Source organism: Apis cerana, linkage group LG1 (assembly GCF_029169275.1).
Source record: "Apis cerana isolate GH-2021 linkage group LG1, AcerK_1.0, whole genome shotgun sequence".
NCBI lineage: Eukaryota > Metazoa > Arthropoda > Insecta > Hymenoptera > Apidae > Apis > Apis cerana.
In genome coordinates this window covers 7,961,352-7,989,214 of record NC_083852.1, presented here as the reverse complement: position 1 = coordinate 7,989,214, position 27,863 = coordinate 7,961,352, and the positions used below count along the sequence as shown (strand labels likewise).

General features: G+C 44.4%; 1 protein-coding gene across 8 annotated transcripts in view; it reads left to right on the top strand.

Annotated features, from left to right (window-relative positions):
- The window catches only part of LOC107994871 (3-phosphoinositide-dependent protein kinase 1), a 491,030-nt gene that overhangs the window by 458,970 nt on the left and 4,197 nt on the right, over positions 1–27,863 (top strand). For 7 of the 8 annotated variants that reach the window (XM_062081837.1, XM_062081856.1, XM_062081881.1 and 4 more), the window contains 2 exons: positions 25,899–26,144; positions 26,454–27,854. In XM_062081837.1, the coding sequence (XP_061937821.1) occupies positions 25,899–26,144; positions 26,454–27,854 (1,647 nt within the window). Of the gene's footprint in view, positions 1–20,215; positions 20,655–25,898; positions 26,145–26,453; positions 27,855–27,863 lie in introns of those variants that run through there. The other variant, XM_028665190.2, reaches the window with a different exon arrangement.

Below are 27,863 nucleotides of genomic sequence, written 5' to 3'. Positions count from 1 at the left end.
ATTGTTGTTGTCAGTTATTGGAGGAGAACTATCATAAAAGAGAGACGAAATTTATCGGGTGATCGATCCTCGTCGCACACTCGGCGCCGTGAGCAACCCCGAAAACCGACACAAGATACGCTACGATCTTTCTTCTCCCTTTTGTCGTTGGCACACGGCCCGATCCCGGTGATGCACGATGTAGCCGAATAAATCAACCGTGTGTCGGTTCTTCACGTGACGAGCCGACATGTGACGTCAGAGCCAAAACGTAGTCGGATATAATACATAATGTTTCAATGGCAAATATAGACACGCCGCTCGTTCCCCTTCATTCTTGAATTTCGGCTCCTGCGATTACGTGATTCTGACGCTGGGTAATGTATATATAGATGTACATTTTTCCAATGTATAACTCCTCGTAGAAGGATAATCTGAATGCTTGAGTTTATAAGGTTTGTAGTTTTAGGAACGAGTGATGATAATAGTATGAGAGTCACTGTCTGGTGAACAACGTAATCTTTATTATTTCGAATATAATGGAAGAATCTCTGGAATGATTCCTCTTCTTCTTTCTGATATTGGAGAATGGCCGCCGCTCGTAAAGAAAGATAATAATTACAGCCCTGTCGGAAGAGAATCGTTGGAGGAACGATTGTATCATTGTTGAAATTCGATCGTTCTGTAAAATAAATGTTTTATAATTGAATATGTTCGATCGATCGATGATACGAAGAGAAAAAAGAGAGAGAGAGAAGGGAGAGAAACGCCAACACCGATGTATAAGGAACACGCTTTAATCGACTAAGATTAAGTATCGGGTGATTACGTAAGATGGCAGGTGATAACCTCGATGCCTCTCGATAAAGAAGAAAAAAGCCAAGACGCCAAACAAATCTTTCGTCTATGTGACCATGTTTTAATCGCGCGATGTGTGTACATCGGCTTTGGCTATTTAAATCGCTCGCTAATTTAAATATTCGATTATCTAATCGACACGCTCGCGATAGAAACAGAATTTCATCAGATAGCGATAGCGGTAGTATTTTAAAATACAACCGTTCTATTATTTCCATACGGCATTATTCATTAGCGCGCCGTCATTTAGATAAACAGAAGGTAGGCAATTATTTGCCAGGCGTCATCCCAAGTTACAAAGTTTCCAGGGGGAAGCGTTTCGTATCGCTCGATTGTTGCGTTGCCACACGATTTTTCGTTGGGGGCCCGATTACGTCCACGGTCGAGGGTACACGTGTGCGCATTCGTTTGGAAATGAGCAAAAAAAGAGAGAGAGAGAGAAGATGAAGGAGAAAAAAAAAGAAGCGCAGGTGCGAACGCGTGCACCTGTGTTTTCAGCTGGATTTGCTATGTGTTAGGTTTGTTTGTAACGTCAACAACCGATGCTCTTCCACCGCGGAAACATTTTTACCGTCGTACGTGTATATATTTTGACGATTAGAGAGAGAGACTGTGCGTATATATATATGTTATTCTTGCGATAACGTCAGTCTTGGTGTACAGGAGGGATTCAGATTTTTGTTTCGAAAACAATCTCGGACCTATAATCGAGGATTATGTAACGCGCGTAACGAGGCGTTGATGAACACGTGCAAACTACCACTGTTTGCCGATTTTGACAATTCGAATCGATAAACATAATAATACTCGTAAAATCGCTAGTTCGAAACAAGATATTTTCCCTTATTTCTCAACAATCATCTACACACCATCCGAGCTAAGCCGATGGTTTCCTGTTCCCTCGCGAATTTATACTCGATAGGCACAGCATCCTACCACTCGGGGGGATCTCGAGGATGAAATAATACCGAAATGTCACCCGGTGGCGTCATTTTCACATTTCCACCTCGCCTTTTTCCATTCCTCGCGCGAACAAATGCATAATTCATTTCGGACCGCGTGACGTCCCCCCTAAATTTATATTGCGAGGGCGTGCATAGACACAGATTCGTAAGTTTACCAAAAACGTTTTCTCCAACCCTTTCGAGCGTCCTCTCCTTACGCGAGCATTAAGCGCACGACACGCGTGCGAGCCGCGCGTAATTTATTCGAGATATTGTCGTACGAACGGGGTAGCGCTGTACGATTATCGGAAAACAGGCGAAAGAAGGAGCATTTGCGTTCGTTGAATTATCGAACTGGTTCTACTATGAATTTCCATTTCCGGCTCGCGTTTGTTACACGTCACGGCGGCTAACTTCGTGAAAGCTTCTCGACGATTATTCATGACGGTTAATTGTGAACGATGACTGTTTGTTATCGAGTTTCCTTTAAAGAATTCCTTTTTTATTTAATTTCCTTTTTCTTTTTTTCGTATTTTCTAACGGCGAAAATTGAGAGAGCAAATAAGGAATATATTTCGCGCTCGAGAAATAATACGAATATAATGATTTAAAAAAGAATCTATTTAATTTCTCTTCCAACAATAACAGTCTTCGTAATTCTCGTCTCCAACGAGTTCGATAAGTGAACGATACGCGTCAAGCGATATCGAAAAAGAAAGAAAAAAAAAAAAAAAAAGATAAGAAGCGACACTTCTTAGAACTTTGACTACCTTCCTCAATAACAAACGCGTAACCGACTCGATACGTCACACGGCCGTACAAATATACATTGGCGATATTTCCGCCATAATACGTCTTCGTATTTCCACCGATCGTGCGACGTGAGAAAGGCACGGAAACAAAAATGGAAACGAACCGGTCTATTTTCATCGCGAACGTAACGAGACAGGACGTAACGTGCGCAGGAGCGAGCGAGAAAAGACCCCGTCGTATCGCGACGACTTCGGTCGAGGAGGTGAAATCGGCCCCAAAAATAATCCACGATGGACGCTCGTAAATCCGCGAGAAACAGGGGTAGAGAGATACAAAAGTTGCGCTGTGGACGCAAAGCTCGATCCTTCCCCTTTGTCGTAATGACAATTAAGGATGTCAAACCACTTCTTAATCTAAATTTAACCGTCGATACTTCGGTTTGCTTGTTTCCCTCCCGTGGCTGTTTTAAACCGGGGCAATGAATCTCGAGGAAACTTGATCGAAAGGAAAAGGACGTATCCAGAAACGATATCCAGGCGAACGATTCGACCGTGACGAACGGTCGTGTCGCGCCAATATCTTTTCCCCTGCCTTTCGAAGAAAGCAACGAAAGGGAGTTAGCGGTATTGAAATTTCGCGCGGGACCACTTTACCCACCGCTATCTCCTGATGAAAAATCGGACTCGGTATTAGCGGTTTTGCATGTGTTTTCCATTGTCTCCACCTGTCATCGTATATCAAGCCGCCCCTAAATACCGATTCCTCCTATCCGGGAGAATTTCGCGCGAACGACGTACGAACCGTTGGAGCGTAAGTGCACCGATCGAAAAAGCTTCTCCTCCTCTTCCTCTTTCTCAGGGAGAGGGAGGGAGAGAGAGTGTCCGTTATCCGACGGCCATTTAGTCGGGCGGGCAATAGGAGGCCCGGCATCGAAATAAATTTATATAGTGCGCTAAAGGGAGGGGGGGAGGGCGAAGCAAGTTCCAAGAACAGAAAGGTCGATCGATCGTGGCAAGTGAACTTCCGCGATACTATCGACGTGTATTTATACGACGTGGGCGCGTTCGACGGACGACTCGCCCTTGGATCACGATAACGCGTTATCGCGAGGTCGAGAGGGTTGCGAGAGGGGAGGGAACGGGGGTGGGTTCGATGATTAATCGGTACTTGGAAAGGTAGGGGGAGGCTACTAGAGATGATGCGGCGAAATGCAAGTGAATTCTTGCCGAGGAATTCTTAATGCAACGATCGAGTTACGAGGAAGGAAGAAGGAAGGATCGTGAATATTTTTATATTCGTTACAATGTTTCGTTACGGCTTTCCACCGCGATTTTCCACGCTCCTTCCTTCTTTCCCCCTAAGATTCTGGCTAATACTCGGAACAGGTTTCTCGGGTGGAGAAATCTTCGTGACTCGCCTCGATGATTCGCGTTGCCATTTCAACGTCAATCTCGCGGACGTGGATAGAGGAACGTGGATATCAAGTTGGACGATATATAATAATCACCGAAGGATGGAGAAGAAAATCTCGGCGCGAGGAAGAAAGCGAAAGCCGTAGAATTTCGCGGTTTAAAGGTCGGAGACTGGTTGGTTGGATCGAGATTTCGCGATAACCTCCTCCCCGATACCACCGAATCTCGAGTCGAGAATGTTTGGCCGGGTTAATGGAGAACGTTAGGTGGAAATCCGATATTACTTTTTCTGGACGGGCCTCCAATCTCTGGCCGCCACGGATTACGAAACGGAAATGGTTGGTCGATATCGGCCGATTCTCTCGTCGCGTGCACGCGTTAACACCGATCTCGAACGATTGTCGTAAATCAAGGGACGTTATCGAGCAATGGAGGATTTCGTTTATATCGATCATAAGCGTGCATGTTTAGAACCGTTATCTTGGCGACGACGTCGCGGGTATAAATATTTTCTTCCGGTAGGATCGCGTTTCGAAATCTTCGCCTGTGGTGGGTGGGTCGAAAGGGGGGACGAAAATTGGATAAAGTACACAAGAGGAAGAAGAGGAAGAATTCCGGGAGGGGGGAGATTCCAGAGATTAAACGATACGATACGTTCATTTCAACTTGTGTATTTTCCTTTCCAATTTCTTCCAAGAATCGACAGTGATAAAATTATTGTAACGTTGTTGTTCACGTATGTACGTGCTCACTTCTTGTTATTATGTAAGCAAAGAATTCCAGATACTTGGAATTCTTTATTTTCCAGAATACACGGTGGTATCTAGTATCCTCATTCAGATTGCTGGTACAATATCTGTATTGTAACCTCGCATCGAAACGTTTGCAGATAAACTTTCTCAAGTTACAGATTAACATATGTGTACGCGTGTATCAGAAGTTGCATAGGAAATTTTTCGCGAGCGAGACAAGCGACATTGACCCAACGGAGGATTCCCACCGTACGTATGGTCCCGCTATTTTTGGCGAAACGTTAAGAGAGGTGATAACAATTCCAGATAAAAAGCGGTTTTATCGTTTCGAAAAAACGAGCAACGATCGTTTCGGCGTGTTATTTAAATTTCGGGAGGGCTTAATCGTGAAGGAACGGAAAGCGCGCGCGCATATGTTTTTAGATGTCGCGACGACACATTGTCGACTTTTTGCGTTAGAGGTTACCGATAAATCGCTTCCCCCGCTCGCGTGATCGTGAACAAATCGGCTTTCGAATTGTACACACTGTTTAAGTGACTGCCTCGTGACATTCGTTGATAACGAATTAAACAAACAAATTAAACATTGCATCATTTCATATGTAAATCTATTATTGCTCTCGAGGAAAAAAAAATGGTAATTGAGGAATGTCTCGGTTGAGTATACCTGTACGCAGCTTTATAACGTACAACTCGCGTTGTAGAATGTACAAAAAAATGATGTTAAAAGTTTTACCTTTGTCCATTTATTAATCGCCTATAATCGGATAAAATAAAAAACGCATAACATTTTATTTTCGATATATTGTAGACGAGAGTGTATACCGAATACTTCCATTCGTCCATTATTAATATAACTTATTTTTCAGACGAATAAGCCTAACGAAATTTTCCACGCGTCTAATATAATGATACGAACGATCCAACTCTTGTTATTCCCTATTTGGAGATCACAGTTGGAAGGAAACGCAGAAACGTATGGCAACACCGAATACAACCGATATAGTTTCCTGTGTTGAGCGACAGAGGTATGCCGCGAAATGGACGATGTAGTAGTGTGCATTTAAGGTAATCAATGATACTTTGCCCCGTGACACTACAAAGCCATTCGGGATTGAGTTAACGAAACTCGTGGGACGAATTCCATCGATCGGTGTGATCGGCCTCGTCATTAAGAAAACACGCGAGGAATGTCATTTCTCCTCGATCACTGTCCCGCCCGCTGACTTTCCGGCGGCATTGTTTACGATTGTCATTATTCGCCTTTCTCACCCCCGCTGGATCTCGCATACACGTCCTGTGCGTGTGCATAATGCCGACGACCACTTTACTTGGGTATAATATAACGTTGGAGGCGAGTTGAATTCACACCGGTGGTATGCAAACCATCCGCCATCGTTCCCCCGACACGGCTAATTTTCCTTTCCTTTTCATATTCACTTGCGCGCCATTTTTACCGTTTCCATGCGATGTGAGAAGAGAGAAAAATCGCGCAACGAATTGCGATTTTTAATCATCCCACTGCGACCATCTCCTTTTTTACTCTTTATTTTTTCCCACCGTTATTAGTTCTCGAAAGAATTATCATCGCTGTGCATCGAGGCTTCTCGTTTTTCTCAATTTTCTATTCGCTCGTAGATTTTGAAAGGAAGCAAGGCTATTGAATTGTTGCTCTCGAACTTCCGTTTGTCGAAAGATTAAGATTGGAATTCGAGATGTAAGCGTAAAGATAGCCCGAGGAAGGGTTAAACCAAGACTTGATCGCGAAATTACGCTCGATCGATCGAATCGAATTGGGCGAACTTGCGGGCGAAACGGGATCCGAGATAAGACGCATGGCGTCGAAGCGTGCAAATGGTACTTTCAGTTGCAACGGGTGTTTTCATTCTCACCTGCGAATGAACCGCGACCGCGGTTCTTGATTCGAACGCGTAATATTTTCATTGGCGACGAATGGACGACGAGGCGTAATCTTGTTTTCGTTCTCCGCGGCGAAACTTTCTTCGAAGGCGAAACTCGTATTCGACGACGCATCGCCGATTCGCTCGTTAACTCGTGGAGATAAGAGGCCGAAGGAACGGACGGGGCTCGCTTTCGTTCCCTCCTTTAATCGAGCTATTTACTCCCACGATCGTGCAAAATATTTACGCCGCCTCCGACGAGGACTTTTACGATATTTTCCCCGGGGACGGGCCGATATCCCTTTTGTTCAGCATGCTGCTGCCCATTACCGTTCCATTATTTCGGCCCCTGTTTCCTCTTATTCGAATCACGGTGGCCACAACATTGGAGATATTTCTCCTCCGGACAGAGGAGGGGGATTTCCGAGAAAGATCAGGTTTGCGTTTATCTCGCGATACGCAGGTACGAGGTGAAATTTGTGTCGTCGAGGTAGGTATTTGGTCGAAGGTCGCACGAACTCGGGGTATTCGAGGCTCGTTAAGACTTCGAAAGCCGGAATTTCGTCAATTTTCGATCGGACGTTTTCGTAAGAGTGTTAAAGGATCGAGAAAGTGACAATTCTCGATTCGGTCGATGGCTATTGGAATTCTTTAATAACGATAGCTTGATGAAGTATTACTCAACTCGTCGTTAATGAGTCGTGGTAGTTGGTATGTTGAAAGAATGTTGATCGTAAATTTAAAATAGTAGATAGATTGTTCCGATAAATCCGTTTACCATTTCGAGATCATCAAAGGACGAGTATTTTTCATAATATTTAATGCGACGCGTTCGATTTGGATGGCCTAATAAAATTGAAAATAGAAGGAGAGGAAAAGAAGTAATTCAAATTACTCGCCACGCTGTTTCGATCTAATTCGATCCAACTAAGAAGGAAGAAGAGATATTCGTGTATTCCTGAAGGAGAATACGAAAGAAAATTGAGAATGGAACAATTTTTTTAAGCAACATTTCTATTAGCTGTATCTGGATATTGGGACGAGCTGTTTGCACTACGGGATTCATTAATACGAGAAGAAGAGCGGGGACTAAACTACGCCTTGTGAAAAAGTGAAACGTTTGCCGATGTATACTTTCAATTAGCGAATGGATGAATCGCAACCGGCAATTAGTCGGCCAATATTCGCACGATCGCGATTACTTCGGACGATTCAGCCCCGTGAATCCGCTTCTGCTGAATTTTATTTAACTGGTTCGTCCATTTTCCGTCCGATCTCAATCTGTTTGCGAAATAATTAGAAGTAGGTAAAAAAAAAAAAAAAAAAGAAAAGCGGCGTTGTTACAATAACGATATCTGATATTTTTCTTTCTTTTCTTTTTTACAAGTAGAATCGTATTGATGCAAGGAGTAAGCGTTAAAGCGATCTAGAAGCGATGTGACACGATGTCATACACGTAAATAGTGGAAAACAAAAATTCGAGAACGAGTATTTCTTTTTTTTCATTTTTCATTAATTCACTTTTGTCCTTTAAACGGTTAAAACAATATATATATATATATTTTGCAACGGTGGCTAAGATTAAGGCCCACGTAAAACTCACCTTCGTCGCCTTGAGACGTCTGTGCTATCGTTATTGATAGTGTTATTATGCAGAATCATATTTTCGTCAATGCACACCGATCACGATGCCTTGCTCGGCACTGGCGTGTTTTTTTGGCGCATAAAAAAAAACTCACGCTCGTTCCACGATCTTTTCACGATCGACTTTGTTAAAAATACCTTTTTCTCTTTTCTTTTCTTTTCTTTCCTTTTCTTTTCTTCAACCGTCGAACCATCGAAATCTATCGCGCCGATCCGGAGTCCGCGCGTTTCGCAAGCAATCAGCTTGTGTAATAAAAACGAACGGACCTCGTTAAAAACGCGTTGCTTCTCCGTTCCTTCATCCCGTTCTTTATTTTTTCTTGCTCTACCCATTCTTTCTTCTGATCTTTGTTTCGTTTAACCGTGCTAACGTTGGGATAGTCAGCCTGTGGTATCCTGTTACGCGAGGATATAAACTCGTGTGTTCACGAGTTTCGCGTGGAAAGATTTTTCCGAGAAAATCGGATCGATAAAAAGAAAAAGAAAGAAAAAATACCCGCCGCTCGTAAATTTTTTGAAAATCTTTCCGAGATTGGAAGGCCGGCCGCGATTAGGATTCGATCTTTGATTACGCGAGGTCATGGCAGACCTCGTTCTCCACACCACTCGTCCACTTATCATCGAGCCGTCCTCGAGCAGAATTCTGTCTGCGTGACATTGAAAATTTTCGAGCGATGTTTTCGAAGAAATCTCACGCGTGTCTCTCCCCGATCGACGAGGAAGAGGAGGAGATCGGCCGTCTCGGCTTGAGAGAGCAAATATTTTTCAGCTGTTGAGCCGCGTATACGCGAGTGGTTACGTCACAGGAATCCGCGAACTCGAACAGGCGTCGTAAATGCGATCTGCGAATGTAAACACGTGTTCCTATTTTTCCTTTAACTAATCTATGCTATTAATATTTGTGTGCCGAGCGGCTTCATTTATAGCCGTCTTTTATGGCCTCTTTTACGAGCGGCATCCTCACCAGTGTAACACACATCCATCCTCCTAAATTCGTTCCTCCGCATCGCCGAATAGAAATCGTCTCTCCATTCTCTCTCTCTCTCTCTCTCTCTCTTTCTCTCTCTCTCTCTCTCTCTCTCTCTCTCTCTCTCTCTCTCTCTCTCTCTCTCTCTCTCTCTCTCTTTCTTTCTATGGAAAAGGAAAAACTATGTACGGTGTCGCAACTAAACGTACGTTTTCACGATGTTGCTCGAAAACTTCTCCTAATGAAGCTCGACCGTTTACCGACCTCTCTCTCTCTCTCCCTTCACACACGTACACATACACAATCGGCAAATTCGATTAGCAACTTCCCAACGCGAAACTCGCAAAGTCATCGAACTCTACTTCAAACGGAACTAGGTCAAATTATCAGACCCAAAGAAACGGAGAAGGAGGAGGAGGAGGAAGAGGAAGAGGAGGGATCGGAAAGCGGGATTAAAAAATAAAAAAGAGCTCGTGGATGGTTACGGTTTAATCTTCGGTTTAATCGTGCGTGAGAACGAGGACGTGTTCTCGACAGATGGCGAGGTTTCGCGATCGCAGATACCCTTTTGCCCCGCGAAACTTTTCCAAACTGGCTTCCTCCAAGTTCGCCACTTGCCGTCCACGAGAGGAAGGAGGAAAGAAAAAAAGGAAAGGATTAGGCGCGTCGTGGGTGACGTCGTCGTCGTTGGGTTCGATCTCTCTGATCGGGTGGGTAGCTCGCTTCGCTATTAAGCGACGCTATTGTACGTGCACAACGATTGGGGAGGAAGAATATTTTCGTAATGGCGTATGACGAATTATAAACTTCTCTCTCCTTCTAAACTCTATATATATATATATATATATGTTTTGGACACTTGAATTTCTCGAGAAGAGTCACGCAAGTTTTCCGCCTCAAAGTAACTCGTGTGGAATCGATTCTTTTCGAAATTCATCATCGTTTTGATCGAGAGAGATTCGTGGAAATCTCGATCGTGGGATAATTTCTTTTCCCCCGGGAACGTTTCTTTCGAGCGTTTGCGACAAGGTCGGGGAGGAGGGGGAAATTACACGTTCTTTTGTCCGCGGCAAAGACAATTTCGGTCACTTTCGCATTCAAAGCGTGAGCGAGCGGAATCGACGGAACCGGGAAGATGTGGGTTTTCATCGAGTTAGCGAACGACGTTCTGTCAGGGAATACAAATCAGGTCACCCTGTGCACGGAGGCGCACCCACACACGTGTCCACACGTGTGTATGTGTGTGTGTATCTGCCCGTTTCTGTCCACGGATCCGTGATAAGGGGCGGAAGTCGGGCCGCAGAATAGACGGCCACCTACGATCGATCAGAGATTCCACCGTTGGGACAATAAGTTGCCTTGTTGACACGCGGTGTTCAACCCCCTACTTCGCCTTCCGAAACGCCTTCCCTCTCGAATATTGCATCGTCCACGTTTCGAGGGAGCACGTTCAAAGTATACGCCATCCTTAAGGATTTATTCGATCTTTAATTCGATCGTGATTCCCTACAGAATTCGTCTTATTCTTCTCGACTCAATCGACGGTTCTGCGCCGCTCTTCTCGGATCGATCATCGTGAAGAAACTCGGTGTTTCGATGGCCATGGATTATTGTAGCACGAACATTAGGCTGGAAATTAGATGAAAGGAAACACAAAAGTAGATAAATTTCGCGAAAAGAGGGAAACGAACGCGAGCTTCGCTTTATAATTAACCTTACAATCCGATCGAATTAATCGCCAAAGCGTGACAAAGTCGAAACTTCGACGACACACCACGTGGTCGTGGCCAAAATTCGCTTGGCATCTTTCGATTGTGAATACATGCCACTGAGGCACGCTGACCGGGCAAATCGAAACGATCCGATAGTCGAAAGCGAGGTCGTTTTGCATCAACTGCACGCCTCGTTTTTCGCTCTTCGTCCGTACGAAACCTTCGTAAATCTTGCGAGAAAAAAAAAGAAAAAGAAGAAAAATTCGAGGGAAAAAAAGCGAACGAGTCGAGGCGAAGTTGCGAGCGAGACGAATTTAAGCGGACCTCGATTTTCGCGATAACTCGATATCTCTAAACCATCGATCTCTTTCTCTCATTGATAAGACGACTCGTCGCGTGTAAACAGTGTTTCACAATTCTTCGACAATTTGTCAAAGTGTCGCCGAGGGAAACGTACAATATCGTGAGATTTACAGACAGTCGAGTGGACGACAAAAAAGTCGGAATACACGGAATTTCGATCGAGACTTGTTTAATTAAATTACCGATCAATTGAATTTTTCTCCACGTTTTGATCCTCTAAACATCTACCCTCCCAAGGAATATCATACTCGTGGTGCACGGCCGTGACATTAATGTACTGGTGGTAACTGAAAAGTTGATGAATTTCAAGTGTGATCGAATGAGGTGGCTCGCCGATCATCTCGTTGTGCAACAGTGTCATAAATAATCAGACTGCGATTATTGCGCTATTATTAGCTGCTTGTGACAGTGTGTGCAAATTAGCCAGTGTATATAAGAGATCGCGTCGATATTGTTTTTAAATTAAATTTAGCGGATCGCTCGAAGGAAGAAGGAAAGATTTCCCCGATTAATTCTCATCGTAATCGTTGTGAGTCGTCGGGATAAAAAAAGGGAACGAAAGGGCGGCGAAAGTCCCTAAAAATTACTCTCGATGTCGAATCGTAAATGGACTTTAGCGCACGTGTATTATTTTTTCCCCTCTGCTGCTGTTCACTCGTGCAAATTGTTGTTTCTTCTCGATTATAGAACACGACACAAGACGCGTTTTTTAAATGCGTATGCAATAAAAATAGACGCGAGACGATGATCATAGGCGGCCGACGAAACGATACGATATATTCTCGTTTACAAAAGAAGAGATTAACGGGATAATAACGTCTGGCCGATCCCCTTTCTCTTTCCTCTCCCTTTTCTCCAACTAATCGGGCACGATAAGCCGTATGAAACGCGGCCGAGATGTTATAATTTCTTCCGACGATTCTCGACGGATATCGAGCGACACGCGCGCCCGATTAAACTTTGAACTCCTCCCGCGCCGATCTTATTGCCCGAAAAGCGAACAGACGATTGGAACGAAACTCTTGGTGTCTTACCCTCGTTCTCGACGCGGCCCAGATAAACGACGACGACGAAGACGAAGACGAATTGCAGATGTTATTACATACGTTTCTGGCTGGTGGATCTTATCGCGTGGTCCAAGTTTTCCAGGCTCCCGAAGGATTAATTAATCGCGAGGAGCGCGATTTCTGAAACTCCATAATCTCCTCCTCTTCCACGTAGAAGCGGGGCCTCGCCTGGTGAATGAGGCTTTCGAGGATCGGCCGACTCCCTGCTCCACCAATGATTCACGCAGCCTACGCGATTTACTATATTGCTGTAAGTGACCAAGGCGTCGTAAACAGCCGATAAAACGGTACAAATACTTTTTTATTTATTGCCAGACGCGGGCATGCCTCGCATTATCGGTCACAGCGATACATTCCTCCTTCTCCCCCTCCTCTTCTCTCTCTCTCTCTCTTCCTCTCCTCGTGGCTCGCCGTCTTTCCGCTCTCCCGGCCCGTGTGCACACAAGCCGCCTCGTGGTCGGCCCGCTTTATCCGCATTGTTCTCTCTCCGCTGCTCTCTTTTTCTAATTGCATTTCTTCCGCACGTCGGCTATCCGGTTTCTCCTCGATTAATCCCCTCCCCTCCCCTAACCACCCACCCACCCCTTTGTTTTTTCCATTCATGCGAGCGAGCGCGGCATGAGACGACGCTGCCTCGGTTTCGCCTCGAGTAGGAAAATTACCGCGCACCAACGCGTGCACCATTCGTCTATTGACTTTTGTTCCCCCTAGTTCGCGGCTATTTACGGGGGGAGGAGACGCTCTAATTGCCCCGTCGCGGTTTTTTTCCCCCTTATTTTCGAGGATGATTTCGCTTTTCTAATTCTAACTTCTTTTTTCCTACGAAAAAGTTTCGACGAGATTATTATCCCGTATACATTGCTCGGTATAAAAGGAATTTATTCTCGTGCCAAACATTTTTTGGATAATCTATTAATTTTGTTTATTCGACATAAAAATGTTGTCGATAAACGGATGAGTCGATTTATCGATGATTATTTGGAAGTGAAGTAGGCTCGAGGGGAAATAACGAGCGTAGACGGTGTATCGGTACACACTCTCTCTCTTCTACCGGATCGCCGACCATGCTTTTCCCTTTATATTATTCTTTTTCTTCTTCTCCTCCTCCGCTCTTTCTCCTCCTCCGCACAATGTGATCGATAAAACGTCGGCCGACTTTTTATCGGCGCACTCCTTGGTAACGCACTATCGAGCGCGCGGGGCCGGCGATTTCGCTCGAATTCCCGACTAATTAGTCACGTAAGCGCTAGATCCTGCAATCGGCGATCGCTCTGGAATTCACCGATCAGATCTGACGCGATTGCGCGCCACGAACGTCGATCCGTGTCGGTTGGGGCCGAGGTTCCCTGTTCCCTGCTCGCGCGATCACTGCCCGATAACAACGAGACGAAATGCCCCGCTCGCTCGGTTGAAAACGCGCCGCGGCACCCGATTAATCCACAGCCGAAGGGACCGAACGCTCTTGAACGGCCGATGGAGATTGAAATTTCGCTGGGCCGGGCCCCGTTCTCGCGTGCACGCACCTCGAAAGAAAGAAAATCGAGGGTTGGTGCGTCAGCTTGTGGAAATTACAAGGCTTTAATACGATAATACGCGCGGAATTGGCGCCAGGCGAGAACCGTTGTGTGTATCGCTCTTATTAAAATATTTGAGATCGCCGGCAAAATAAATAGGGGAATTTGCATCCCGTTCTCCCCGCCAGATTCGTGGAAATTAGAGTAATTTCAAGCGTCCTGACTATCGTAACGACCATCCAGACGGCTGTTAATAATAGCTATTTAATGCCATCCCTCTCTCTCTTTTTCTTTCTCTCCATCGAAAAGTTGAAATTTTTCTACACCGCAACTATAATGCTACATCTCGCTACGCCACCCGCTATCAATTATAATTGCCCGGAGGGGAATCTCTCGAGCAACTTTGTTTCGTCTATCTTGCTCTATCTCCCTTTTTTCATCGAGTTAATGCCTCCTTTTTGCGCCGCCGCTTCTGCCTTCCTTCCTTCCTTCCTTCCTTTCTTCTTTCCATTCTTTCGCCGAACGATAAATGACCCAAGATGTTTTTTTCAACGCTATTTAGCCAGAATCTTTATAAATTTCGGGAAAGAGAGAGGAAAGTTTTCTTTTTTTTAACCCGAAAACCGTTTGGTCGAAAGACGAAGCGATTATCTCGATGTGCTCCCGTTTATAGAGCGCCGTGAAAACGATTGAAATCATTGTTTTATTGAGCGACACACACGCGCCGGAGGCGCGCCTTTATTTGCGAAATGTCCATTGAGGCTCGTGCATTCATTAATTAGCTCGGCCATTTATTCTGCCGAACCCGGCTGTTTTTCTTCCACGTCGAACGTGGCGTACGATCCAACAACAAAGGCGAGGTGGTTGTCGCCGCCGATCGTTTTAACAGCGTAACACGTTATGACACGTTATGGCACGATACGCCGTGAGTACTTGTTTCTTCGAACGATGTCGTCACGATTTTTGAGAAAGACGCGTGGGGGCATCATTTCTTCGCGATCGGTTCGCCACTGATTCGCATAACAATAAACGATTAATCATCCGCGTGTTGCGTAGCACGCACACCGTGTGTCCAATAATCTAGTCCAGTAAGTAAGTCGTAGACAAAGGAACGCGTTTGTATCATTTGAAGCGATTGTCTTTCATTCGATAGATGGTAGGAATAATATCAAAAAAAAAAAAAGTGTTTTTACATTTTTTTGTCACGGATTAATAAATTTATCACGTGGAAAAGTTATAAAGTTTAATCCTTTGATCTAGGATTAATAATTTTCATTTAGACTGGAATGGAGTTAATTTAAAATCTATTTAAAAAGTATATCGAATTCGGTCTCGATTTGAAAAGATACATCGGAAATTTCATCACCCGGAAAAACGGCGAATTAATTTTTTCATATTGGAGACTGGTTCGACGTTTCCCTCGCAAGAAACGGAACGGAATGAGAACAGCGTTCGTTCCTAGGTGATTAGTCACTCGTGACCGATTTTCCAATGGTTTTCTGGCACCGATATTAGCGTGGCAAAACTGCATTAGAAAATGCATTCTACATATCGGTTCCACCACGTACAATCTTCCGCGTTTAAACGTCCGACATTCCGTCAAGAAGAATAAACTTGGGATTTTTTTTTTTTTTGTAATTTATAAATTCTGCAATATTAATTCTCGTAGAAATCGTAAAAAAAAAGACGGGATACGTAACAATCAAACGTTGCAATTCAATTTCGAAATTTAATAATATGACGTCGAGGAGGAAAATTATTTTCTATGGTCTCGTAAAAAGTGTTCCCGTGATACAAAGGGCGTACGTCATATTTGCCTCAAAGAGGGAATGCTTTTTTCATATTACTATTGAAATGATTGTTTAAACGAGAAATTAAAACGATCAAAGGACGGGTAAATTTTCACGAAATGTTTGACGATTTGTCGGATATCGATGCAAATTTTCCGCATTATGTAAACAAGACCGTAACTTTTTCAATTACATTTTTATATGTTTGCACAATTGTGTCTCTTTATTGCTTTGTACCGAGTGTAGCGCACACAGGGGACCGATGATAAGTACACAATATTTTCTGTTATATTAGCTGTTAAAACTAAATATTATACAATTCTGTGCTTTACTTCCATGATTCGTGCGCAATTACATATCGTAACTTTAGACCAATAGTCGCTAATCGTTGTAATTATTATTTTTTTTTTGTTTCTTCAATTTTAAATCCTCTTCGGAATTTTATCACTTGATTCGATACAGATTTTTCGATACAATTCTTTCATAAAGCGTAGCGACAAGATAAATTTATCAACAATAAGAAATTCTTTAAACGCTACGATTTCTCCAAGAAAAAAATACTTTCCCCGTGAAAAGGAACTCGACGATTGTCTAGAAATCGATTTTCCTGTATTTCGCGTACGCGAAAATCTGCAACAAATTTCTCTCCATAAAGCGTACTGGCATAGGTTTCGCTGTAGGGTCAGCGTATGGATAGAGGTAGGGAAAGCCGTTATTTCGGAAGCTAGGTCGGTTTGGCGAGAAGCAAAACGATATCGGAGACTCGATCGAGCAAACAATGATTCGACTATTCCGAATGGCGTGTATATTTCAGTATTCGGCGGCCTTCGCCGGAGCTACCAGGCCTCGGCAAAGAGAAAGGGAGCAGGAGAGGGGAAAAAAGGGGAACAAGGATTTGTTTTCATTGACATACCAGAGCGGAGCTCGGCTCGTTTCGCAAAAATCTATTTTCGCGCGCTAATTATGTACCAGCACGTCACGAGACTTCTCTTTTTCTGTCTCTCTTTCTTTCTCTCTCGTTTCACCGCGTATTTTGCCTTCTGTGTATCGCCAGTTGGTCGGCGACGGATGATTGTTTGCATTGCGACGAGGCTCTGGAGCAAGCGATCACGATAATAACGTTCCAAGTTCGATGACTGCATGACATATTAAGTGGAAACCCTCCTCCTATCGGGATGAAAGGTCTTTTTTTCCATAGTCATTTCACGAGATGATCGAATGCGAGCGTAAGCGAGCGTTCTTCCCATTGTTTACCTCCTTAGGTTATGTTCGTCTAGATGGCTCTTCCGTATCGACTGATGGAATCTTTTCGCGCTTGCATCAAGGGACATCGAGTGCCTAATATTGACTACGCGATTATGAAACGCGAGCAATCCATGTACTTGCTTATTTCGAAGTGAAATATTTCGACGAGAACTCGGCCGATATTCTTCGCGATTTGTGATTCAAAGCAAGCGGGTCGTGATTCCTTCGAATTCGATGAATTCGAGATGAGCAGGTTAGGTTTGATTCGAAATATAAAGAAGGTGAGCAAGGTCCGGTCGTCGATCAAAATATTTCTAATCGCGGATGACTAAACTTTGCCTTGTGCTGCAACGAGACATAACAACGGCAATTATTCATTTAAAGAAACGATAATGCCCGCTGATTCGCGGAAGAGTCAATAACTGCGAAACCATTCCTGGTATGCTGGACTTTGTCGTTCCGCTGCGTCTTGTGCGGCAAGACAATCCTATGCGGAACGTGTAAACAAGATATTAACGGTTGAACGTTGAATAACAATATTCTTAAATGGACTAGTCAGGGATATTAATCGGTTTGGTTGAGCGATGCTGTCGGCAAACATCGCTCGAGCACGCAAATGCGTGCTCGAGGGACTGTTCCATTCGGTTCGGTCGCTCGAATAAATGAACCGAGATTTGTAAAACGAATGACCATCGTCAACGGTGTACGGAACTATTCTTCATGGCTTCGAACTATATCGAGAGAGAAATGCGAAATTTAATTTTAATAATATCGATGATGATTCGATATTTAAACCCATGATTTGATTATATTTTGACTTTCTTTGTCTTTTTCCGCATAGTAATGACGGAAAGGAAAATCGAGGCAATTATTTTTTACAGACATATCGAATACATTTCCCGATTTTGTTTAAAATGGCACATTGTCAATTTGATCATTATTTTTATCGTACGAGACACGTCTTGATTTTCCGCACGGCGCCGCGAAATAATTGTTACACAATTCCATTGTAAAATATTTGTTATGCGATTTGTAGATTCACGTATACAAGTAAGCGGTATGTATGCCCGCATACATTGAAGAGTAACGTGGTTGATGTACTGCATTCTTGAGATTACGCGTGAACTACTTTTCGAGAGAATGTGTTGCGATAAATTTTTTATCAGCCCGTTGCGTGCTCGATTGTATCGAGCGTGTTGTGATTAGGTTATCAATATACCGTGTTTTCAAAACTGCCAACAAACGATAGATCAATAATCAAATGTGATACGGAAAATATCGAAAGTTTATTTATTATTTATTCACAGATTAAAACTGCACACGAAACAACATCGAATTGTACGTATAAAATATAATTCAACCATGTTACACATTTACACCTGTACATGATTACAGAAAAAAAAAAAAAAGAAGTTGTAAAAAGTCTCGACTGATAACTCGAAATCAAGTTCCAAGAGTATACTAAACGTTGGAGAATGGTAGAGTTAGCAAGAAACGCGTAATTCATTCTTTCACATTTAAGACCGAATGAATAAACGTAAAGAAGGCTTTAAAAGGACAAGCGTTTAAGCAGTCAGGGAAGAGGGAATTGCTAAGTGGCAGGGCAAAGAAGAATACTAAGGAAGGCATTCGTCGGGATACTCGCGGAGAACCGACCGGATGCAACGCCAGAATGGAAGTGCAAGCCTCCGCGCGCACAAGAGTCCGTTACTCGCATCGGGTATTTCCCAGAACGCGACTATAAACAAACAAACACACCAAGAGAGAGAGACAGGGCACTGTGCGCGTGTGATCCTTGCCCTCCCTTCCAAGGCAACAGCACCGACGAGCCAGAAGTTCGTCGAAGTTGGGAGGGGGATGAGAATACTGGCGCCGTCGGTTGAGTAACCCCACCAGTATCATTGCACATGCGCATTGCGCGGGATTCCCCAGCCATCCCCTACTACCGGTCATCTATTCGTCTCCCCACCACGCAACGTCTCTTTTTCTCTTCTCCTTAGGCGGCGATCAAATTCGCACGTAAAGTCGTTCTGAACGTTTGTCTATGATGACAAACTATCCACAGTGTTTACTGTCGATAATGCACCGATCTTAAGCGAAAGAATCGAATTTATTGGTTATCGACAAGTTCGTTTAATAATTTTCACTCTTTCCAATGCGAAAGAAAATAGACATTTCTGGGCAAACATATCGTAGGAATGCGTAACAACTCTTTTGATGTTTTTTTCGATACAATCGACCGCTTTGTATCGTCAAATATCATTCCGATATATCCTGCTCCGACTCGATTCATTTAAGAATATACATAAACGAACAATCGTTGCAACGATGTCGAATTGTTTGTTTCAAATATCATGGAATTTCATTATTCGAATCTATGATGTCGCACGATAGTAGTTTTCTAAAAATATTTTTTTTTTTTTACGTTATTATCGATAAATATGTAAACTGTTCCGTGAAATATTAATCTCTTTGACTAGATTTATTGAAACGAATTATCAAGACTTTGAAAATATTTCTTCGAAAGAATTTAACGGAACCGCAACTGAAGAAAATGATATCCCAGCAACCGTCGTCTTTTGTTTTTCGTTCTCTGGTATCGGAAGAAAAAAAGGAAAAATGGTCATACCAGAGGAATAAGAAGAGAAGAGAAAGACTCGAGGTGTCTCGATGCTTTCATTGCAATTTTCGCACTTGACCGCAGGGGTAAGCGTGCTTTACGATCCGCGGTAAGATTACCATCGATGCTGGAGGTGGAGGGATCGCTACCCCTCGATCTCCCCACCACTATTCCCGGATGCGGGTCTCGTTTTCTGGTGGTGGAGGGACGCGATAGTGGGGCTGGGTCGAATGGTGGGGAGGCTTGCCGCCAACGAGTGGCCGATGGTGGGGGGAAAGCGCGGGTTAGCAGCCGGGACACGCCAGGCGTAGAATTCAGTAAGCGAACGGCTCTCAACGGCCACGAACGTGTTTTTCGTTCTTCGGTTCCCGCGCATGCATATATATGTATATATGTACCCGAGACTGATCCGAAAGAAACATAATCGAGACGCTGTCGGAAATTCGCATCATAACTGTAACGAACAACCGCGACACATACCGGATTTCAAGAGAGTTCACTAGCAAAAATAGTTCTTTGGTTTATTCCATTTTTCATTCTTCACTTTTATTTTCGCAACTGTGGCTTTAATAATTCAAACTGGATTCCAACAAGCAGTACGTGTCGCGATTACATCGCGGCTACCGGAGGCTTAAAAAATTATTCAAGGTAAGAAGAAAGCGTCTCTACGATAACCCTTAAATTTCAACGCGCGGTGAAAAAATAACGAACCAGTCTACGAAAGATGTGATCGAGTGTGACGCCGCGCGGCTACTCCCGTTCAAGTGCTTGTTCTTGCGGAAACAGAGGGAAACTTTAGAAATATTTCGTACCTGTTTACAAATGATCCCACCAGATCCCGCGAAGTGTCGTTTAGGGAATTGGTTGTTATGACAATAGATTAACACTCTTCAACCAATCACATTTGATTGAAACTTATTGTTTATCATTCATGAAAATTCATCAAAATGTTCAACTTGCTACCAAAGAAAGCAATGTTAGAGTCGCTTTATTCTTTTGTTCGATCAAATATCTGAGAATCGTCCGAAGCTAACGTTCCCACGGATCGCGATACTGTTGTCGACGAAGAGAGTGTGGTAACTTTGTACTCAAAAGGCGCTATGGGATGTTCTATGGGATGTGTTTTTCGATTGGTAATTATTTCATTGCGGCAAACGGATAATTTTTATTTTTCGTGCTCGTTCGAACATTTCTTTAGTGATCATAGCTCGTTCGTTAATTTTGCCTTGGCGGGAAAATTCGTGAAGTTAATTTCGCTTTGAAATGTCAAATTAGATAAAGCTTTCGTCGAAGCCTATTCTCAAAACGCTCTTCGCGAATAACGACGTTTCTTTTCGGGAGAAAGACGTATCAACGGCATATTTTAATATTCCTCGAATTAAAAAAAATCGGTGAAACGGAGATTTTCGACGAGATTTTGGTGACTTCGGAAACGAAAACGAACAGTGAATGCAGATTCGGTATACCAAAAAAGAGGTGAAAGAAGGAGGAGGTTAACACACTGCCTCGAAGCATGAATAATTTACGCTCGCTCGAATTTTAAATAAATTCGCCCGGAGCCCTTGGTTCCAAAACAGGCAACGTAATCACGACACGGTTCGAAAGTTGTTTACGTTCACTGTCGAACGCAACTGCGAATTTTCTATAGAAATAGTGCCATTTCACTTAGTGTTAAATCAAGAAATAATTTCTTGAGCTCACGACAAATTAAAAATTTCCATATTTGTTCAGTGACACGTCTACGAGTGACAAAATACATCTCCGTTCGAAAGAGACGCGTAGACTGGGACGGTTACTTTTTCGACCGAGAATGCTAGTCAAATGAACGTCCGTACGAATATTTATTACGCGAAAAGAAATCAACTGAAATGTCAATTCCATTCCACTGTTAAAAAAAATACGTACGATTCGAAAATTTATATTTATATATAAAAAAAAATATTTACAATAGAAGAAATAATCGATAAGAAGAAAAAATTTATATTCGTGCCTATCGAAGTGTGGTTATCGACTAAACACAGCGTTCCGCGTGTATCAGTCCTCTCTGTATTTCGGCAATGGAAACAAATTGACGGGAATGCTGGAAAGTATCGAGTCATCGGGAATCTCGAGAACGGTTCAAACGCGATACACGTGAACTTGGAGTGATCGCAAAATTCCGCTACACTCGAAAGAGACTCGAAAGAGGAGCGAGGGAGAGAGGAAAAGAAGGAAAGAGGGAGTGAGTGAGAGATCGTTGGGTAATGCTCATCGAGGTCCGCGACCGAAAAAACATGTTTGGATCGTCTGCGTGTTTATACGATAGGATGTGAAAGCAAACAATTTTGTGGCCGTGTTGGTCACGACGTAGCTCGATCTTTGTCGATGCCATGCTTATCTTTCGATGGTACTCGAAAAGAAAAAATAAAAAACTCGAGCGATCGCGAACGTCTATGGCTCGATCAATTGTTTTAATGCCATTTCTCTTGGACACAGGATGCTTTTCAAATATATGCTATATCAAATAATGTTTCTCGAACGGCTACGACGTAGCGTCTCATAATCATCGATGTGTGTAAATATTTCGCGCGCAAGATCGATTGTCCTCTATAGCACTCGTAATTTTAATTGGTTATATCATTCGTTATAATGTGAAAGACATTCGATTGATGTTGTTTACAATTTGCCGATGTTCTTTATTTCATAAGTTTGTGCAATATATAGTACATTTTTCTTGTGTCACTAGTAAACAACTGTAGAATCCTTCCCAATTAATTACCTCTTCTGCTAATTTCGTATAACTCGTATAATTCGTATAATTCTTTTATAACGAACATTCTGTGGCATTTTGTTTTCTCTTGCACGTTAGTGGCAAATGTACAAATCGCACTGCTTCTTTTAGAGCTTTTTTAGAGCTTTTTTTAAACCAAGGCACCAATAACGATAGTACAAAGATTAGAAATGTTATTGTTGCATTCTCTGTAAAGCGACAAAGTCGGAATATAATATTCGAGAACGACTGTCGCTTTTTTTGTTCGATGCTGATTCTCATCCACTTCTTTGTGCAAGTAGCAAACGCATACACATGCATATCGTAGGGATAGTAACAAACAATAAATACTCTTTTTATCTAATTAGCGCTTTGGTAATTAAGCGAGCTCGTGTAAATAAACAAAGATCAAGTGTACACGAGCGTAAAAGACTCGCTTAGAACATTAATTCTCGGCTGAGAAATCGGGCTTGCTGGAAAATCGACGCCGTTCCTCTCGAGACCCTTTTATTAGTCTCTCTAGAACAGGCAGCTCGGGCCGTGGCGTGTTCCAATTTAGTCGCACAGCCCGCGCGCGACACGTTTCTCAGCGTCTGCGAATGCAAAACATCTCATTCACGGGCAAAAGTGCTGGCCGCCTGCGCCAATAGGCGTAGTCCCTTCTGGTAGCCGGCAAAAAACTTGATGCGACAGAGTGGGGGTACACGATCATTGCTCTCCGTCTCTTTCCGTCGCCCTTCGTGCTCGTCTTCTCGTCCTCGTCTGGTGTGCGTGTCTCTATGTGTGCGAGCACTAAGGGAAAGGAGAAAAGAGAGGAAAGTGTCGCGTACCATCGTCAGAGGGCAGCACTCGACAGGCTGCAAGAAAAACATAACCTCGCGAGGTTAGAGCGAGAGAGGCGGAGAACGAAGGAGCGTTTACAAGGCGCGCGGATAGAGAATGCGCTTGTCCATGAGAGAAAGAGACGAGACGAGCAAGGCTAAAATTAGAATGTCCGTTGGAATGTTGCTGGGTTGTGTGTACAGGGTGATTCAGCAATCGCAGGAGGATAGAGAGAATTAAACGCGAGGGAATGAGAGAGATGAGGAGTTTAACGGACGCCCGCGAGATGTTATACGTTTTTTAGATTGATTGATCATTGTACGTATTTCGAATTTCATCTTCCGCAAAACTTCTCCATTATACGTATTACGTATCTCGTTTCTTCTATCATTTCCCATCGTGATGAGATTATTTCTCGTATCGATTTCTTCTCGCGTTTCTCGAAATTTGTTCCAGATAGAATGTGTCGCAAGGTCATCGACGAAACGAAATATAATGCATCGTCGCAAGAAAGGTTATTGTTCACACAACTAACACTACTCGTCTAAGTCGATAAGGTTGAAAGCGCGCGCATGCAGCTATATATCTACGTGAGAGCGGTTTATTTTAAACGGAGCGCGCTCTCTCTGATACTCTTGAACGGTATATATCTACGATCTAAGCAAATTGCGAGGTCGTAGTGGAACGTTAGTCGGTATATCGATTATCCGAGTCCCCTCTGCTTGAGACTTCTCTCCTTGATATCTAGCGATCGACGTTGCTCTCTATCCTGCGGTATCCGTCGGTGGTTATCCCCCTTGCTTGCTACATAGTGAGGGAGGGAGAGAGAGTAGGAGATAGAAGGAGAGGGTGAGAGAAGTAGACGAGTGTCAGGGGACCAAGGAATAGATAAGCAAATAAATAAACTAGCGGGGCAAAGCGAAAGCCAGCCAAGCAGAGGGAGTAGTAGGGCTGCTGTTGGGTGGCTCTCGGGCAAATGCTCGACGAGGTCGACGTCCTGACACGGATGGTTGACGCCGTGGGGCCCGCCTCGTAACCGGCCTGGAAAGAAGAACGAGGAAAGGTAGATAAAGAAGATGAAAGAAAGGGCCTTGCCGACTTGCGTTTTCATCGTCTAAATATAAATTCTTCCTTCTCTCGCTTACGACCTTTTCCTTGTTCTCATCTTCTGTTGCCGCCGCAAATTCCTTAATTAATTCGTCGAAATCTTTCAAGTATGGATATATTAGCAACACCATAATCGCGGTGTAATAATTATTTACGATTCCTTGCGAAATTTACGAGGAATTTAATAGTTCACAAATACGAGAGGGAATATTCAATGTTGTATAGATCTTCTTTCATTCCATTATTTCTTCGACATTTTCTTTTTTTCTTTATAAAAGAAAAAAAGATCGATGAAGAAGATTCCAGATGAGTAAAAAATGTTGCCGTTATTTTATCATTAACGACCGTTATTCAAACCTTATCCCAAATCTTTTGTTGCGATTTCGCTTTGTAGATGCCATCCTTTTTCTACACCGGATACCCTCTGTCGCTCATTTTCGGCAATGGCGTCTCGTTAAGAGTCGTCGTCGATATTTACCCGCGCCGTTGGCAAAAGGTTTCTCGCAACGCGCATTTCCTGCGTCTTTTGCTCGGCGAAAAGCTTGTTTGGGGAGTCAACCGGTGTGCAGGTTTGGGAAACGGTCAAAGACCGTTCCCTGTTGAAACGGGTAGTGGGAAAGAAGGGAAGGTCAGAGAAGAAAGGAGAGCATTTCGACGGAGGATCATCCGGATTCTCTTGTTCGAGGATGAGAACTTGTTCCTTTCTTTTATAACGGCCACGGTATAACGCGGTATTCGTCTTTGGACGGAAGTACACAATGGTGATGGGAGGAAGGAAGCGGCAAGAGAAAGGGGCGCGATCGTCTTTCGGAGCGGAAATGAAGCGATCACCGCTTAAAAATCATCCTCGTATGCGTGTACAGCAAAATCCTTTTTTTTCTCCCGACCAATCCATTGAATTTCATCATTGTCAAAAAGTATCTGACGATTCTTTGACCCTGTTATACAGCTGTTACATATGTTTCTTTATGTTCTCTGAAGATAAGAAGCATCCGTTAAAATGCATATATCGATTGATCGTGTCGACGATGCGGTAGAAAGTCGCCTTTTTAGATTACACAATCTGTGAAATAATAGATATCGAGTCATGGTCGAATCGCGCGCAGCCTTGATCTTCGACGTACTTTGAATACGAAACGCAACTCTGTGACATTTCGGTCGCTTTCGATTTTGGCACGGAATCGTCAGGTGGTTAGAATGATTGACGATTAAACGACGAGTCCGTCATCCTGACCTGCACGACATAGCCACGTGTCGGTTATGATGACGTCACTTCCGGCGCTTGATTTCCTGGTACCGGACGATCGTTAGCGGATGAGAAGAGTTAAGTGGCCGGACACGAGTTCATGCCTCCTTGCGCCCCACCACTTAGCGATTGGAACGCTTTTGTATCTTGCAGAAATTGACGCCTCGAAACGAAACGCGAGCGTAACTGCCGCCAGTGGTCACTTCGTTGCTTACCACTAACAGAGTCTCTACGAAACCACCACTAGCCAAGAATTTGGCGCTTAGAGCGAAGACCAATTATTTTCTAAAAAAAAAAAATAAAAATAAAAATAAAAATAAAGTTAAAATAAAATAAAAGAATCGGAGAAAAATCTTTGTCGCAGATATCCGTGTGGGCTTAACTCGGGAGATATACTGCTCGTAAAATAAATAAATACGGTGGATAATTAAGTCGTTGGCGTTTCCGTTGCAGCGTGTGGCGAACCAGGCGCTTACCGTTTCGCCACAGCCGGCAGTAACGGTGGAGGGGCCGGTGTCCAAAATGTCTCCACCAACGAACGATGTGACCAATGGTGTGGTAGCGCCACCCAACACCCTGGCGCCCCGGGTTTCACCGACCACGAACCCGGCCCTTACCACCATCAACCCGCCAACGCACAAGCGGACTCCCAAGGACTTCATCTTTGGCAAGGCGATCGGCGAGGGAAGCTTCTCCACCGTAAGTGTATTATCCCTTAACTCGATTAAATCATTAAGAGGCCCCGAATTACGAGCATGGGATGAGAGAAGAAAAGGAGGGAGAGGAGGAAGGGAAAAAGTGTCACCCCCTCTCGAATCCTCTCGGTGTGACTCCTCTCTCAAAACTTTTCCCTTATTACCGAGAAAAGTTTCCCTGCGTACCGGCGGTATAGTGGCGGTCGAAACTTTTTCCAACGCCTCCTTCCCATCTTTCTCCGCTTGCTCGTCGTGTTACGAGCTACACCTCGAGCCTCTGTATCGATCTAACGTGTTCGTGGTCGATTCGCAGGTTTACCTCGCCAAAGATATCCACACCGGGAAAGAGTACGCGATCAAGGTGTGCGACAAACGTCATATCATCAAGGAGAAGAAGACCGAGTACGTGAAGCGAGAGAAGGAGGTGTTGAACATGCTCGCGGGCGCGAAGCACTCGTTCGTGCGCCTGTTCTGCACCTTCCAAGACGTGGAAAGACTCTATTTCGTCCTGTCCTACGCGAAGAACGGTGAGCTCCTGCCGTACATCAACAAGGTTGGCTCGTTCGACATCGAGTGTACCAAGTTCTACTCGGCGGAGATCCTTCGTGCACTCGAGTACCTTCACGGTCTCGGGATCATCCATCGCGATCTCAAGCCGGAGAATATCTTGTTGGACGAGAAGATGCACGTGCTCATCACCGATTTCGGTAGCGCCAAGATCCTCAAGGACCCGGAGACGGTGACGCATCCCGCGGCGGACGAGTCGCAACAGCAGCAGCAGCAGCAGCAACAACAGCAGCAGCAGCAGCAGCAACCGTTCCGAAGAGAACGCAGGGGCTCGTTCGTTGGTACCGCCCAATACGTGTCGCCGGAGCTGTTGACCGATAAGACGAGCAGAGCCTCCGATCTCTGGGCCCTCGGCTGTATAATCTACCAGATGGTCGCCGGTCTGCCCCCCTTCCGCTCCAGGAGCGAGTACATGATATTCCAAAAAATCCTGAAGCTCGAGTACGAGATCCCCGATGGATTTTGCGAGCTGGCGAGATCCCTCGTCAGTCAGCTGTTGGTGCTCGAGCCATCGCAGAGATTGGGCGCGCAGGACGAACACGGCGCCGGTTACCCAAGCATAAGGGCGCATCCGTTCTTCGAGGGTGTCGACTTCGAGACCCTCCACGAGCAGACACCGCCGCCGATATACCCCTACCTACCCGGCACGTCGGAGAACGAGGAGCTGAGGTCGCAGTACAGGGTTCCCGATCACCTGGAGCCCGGCCTCGACGACAAACAGCTCACGAGGCTTCTCGGTCTGGGCATCGGCGAGGACGATGACGACGACGACGACGAGGACACCACCACTACCGAGCGCGAGAAACCCGCGCAGACCAGCACCGTCGTATGCGAGAAGCCGAGGAGGACCAAGATCACCAGTGACGGTAACATCGCCGACTTAACGCCGGAGGAGATCAGGAACCGATTGGAGAAGCAACGTGCCTCTAATCAGTGGGACGGGTTCGTCGAGGGGAATCTGATATTGAAGCAAGGATTCGTTAACAAGAGGAAAGGGCTCTTCGCGAGACGGAGAATGCTCCTGCTCACTACCGGACCACACCTGTACTACGTTGATCCTGTGAACATGGTGCTCAAGGGGGAAATACCCTGGAGTCCGGAGCTTAGGGTCGAGCCAAAGAGCTTCAAAATTTTCTTCGTCCACACGGTGAGTATC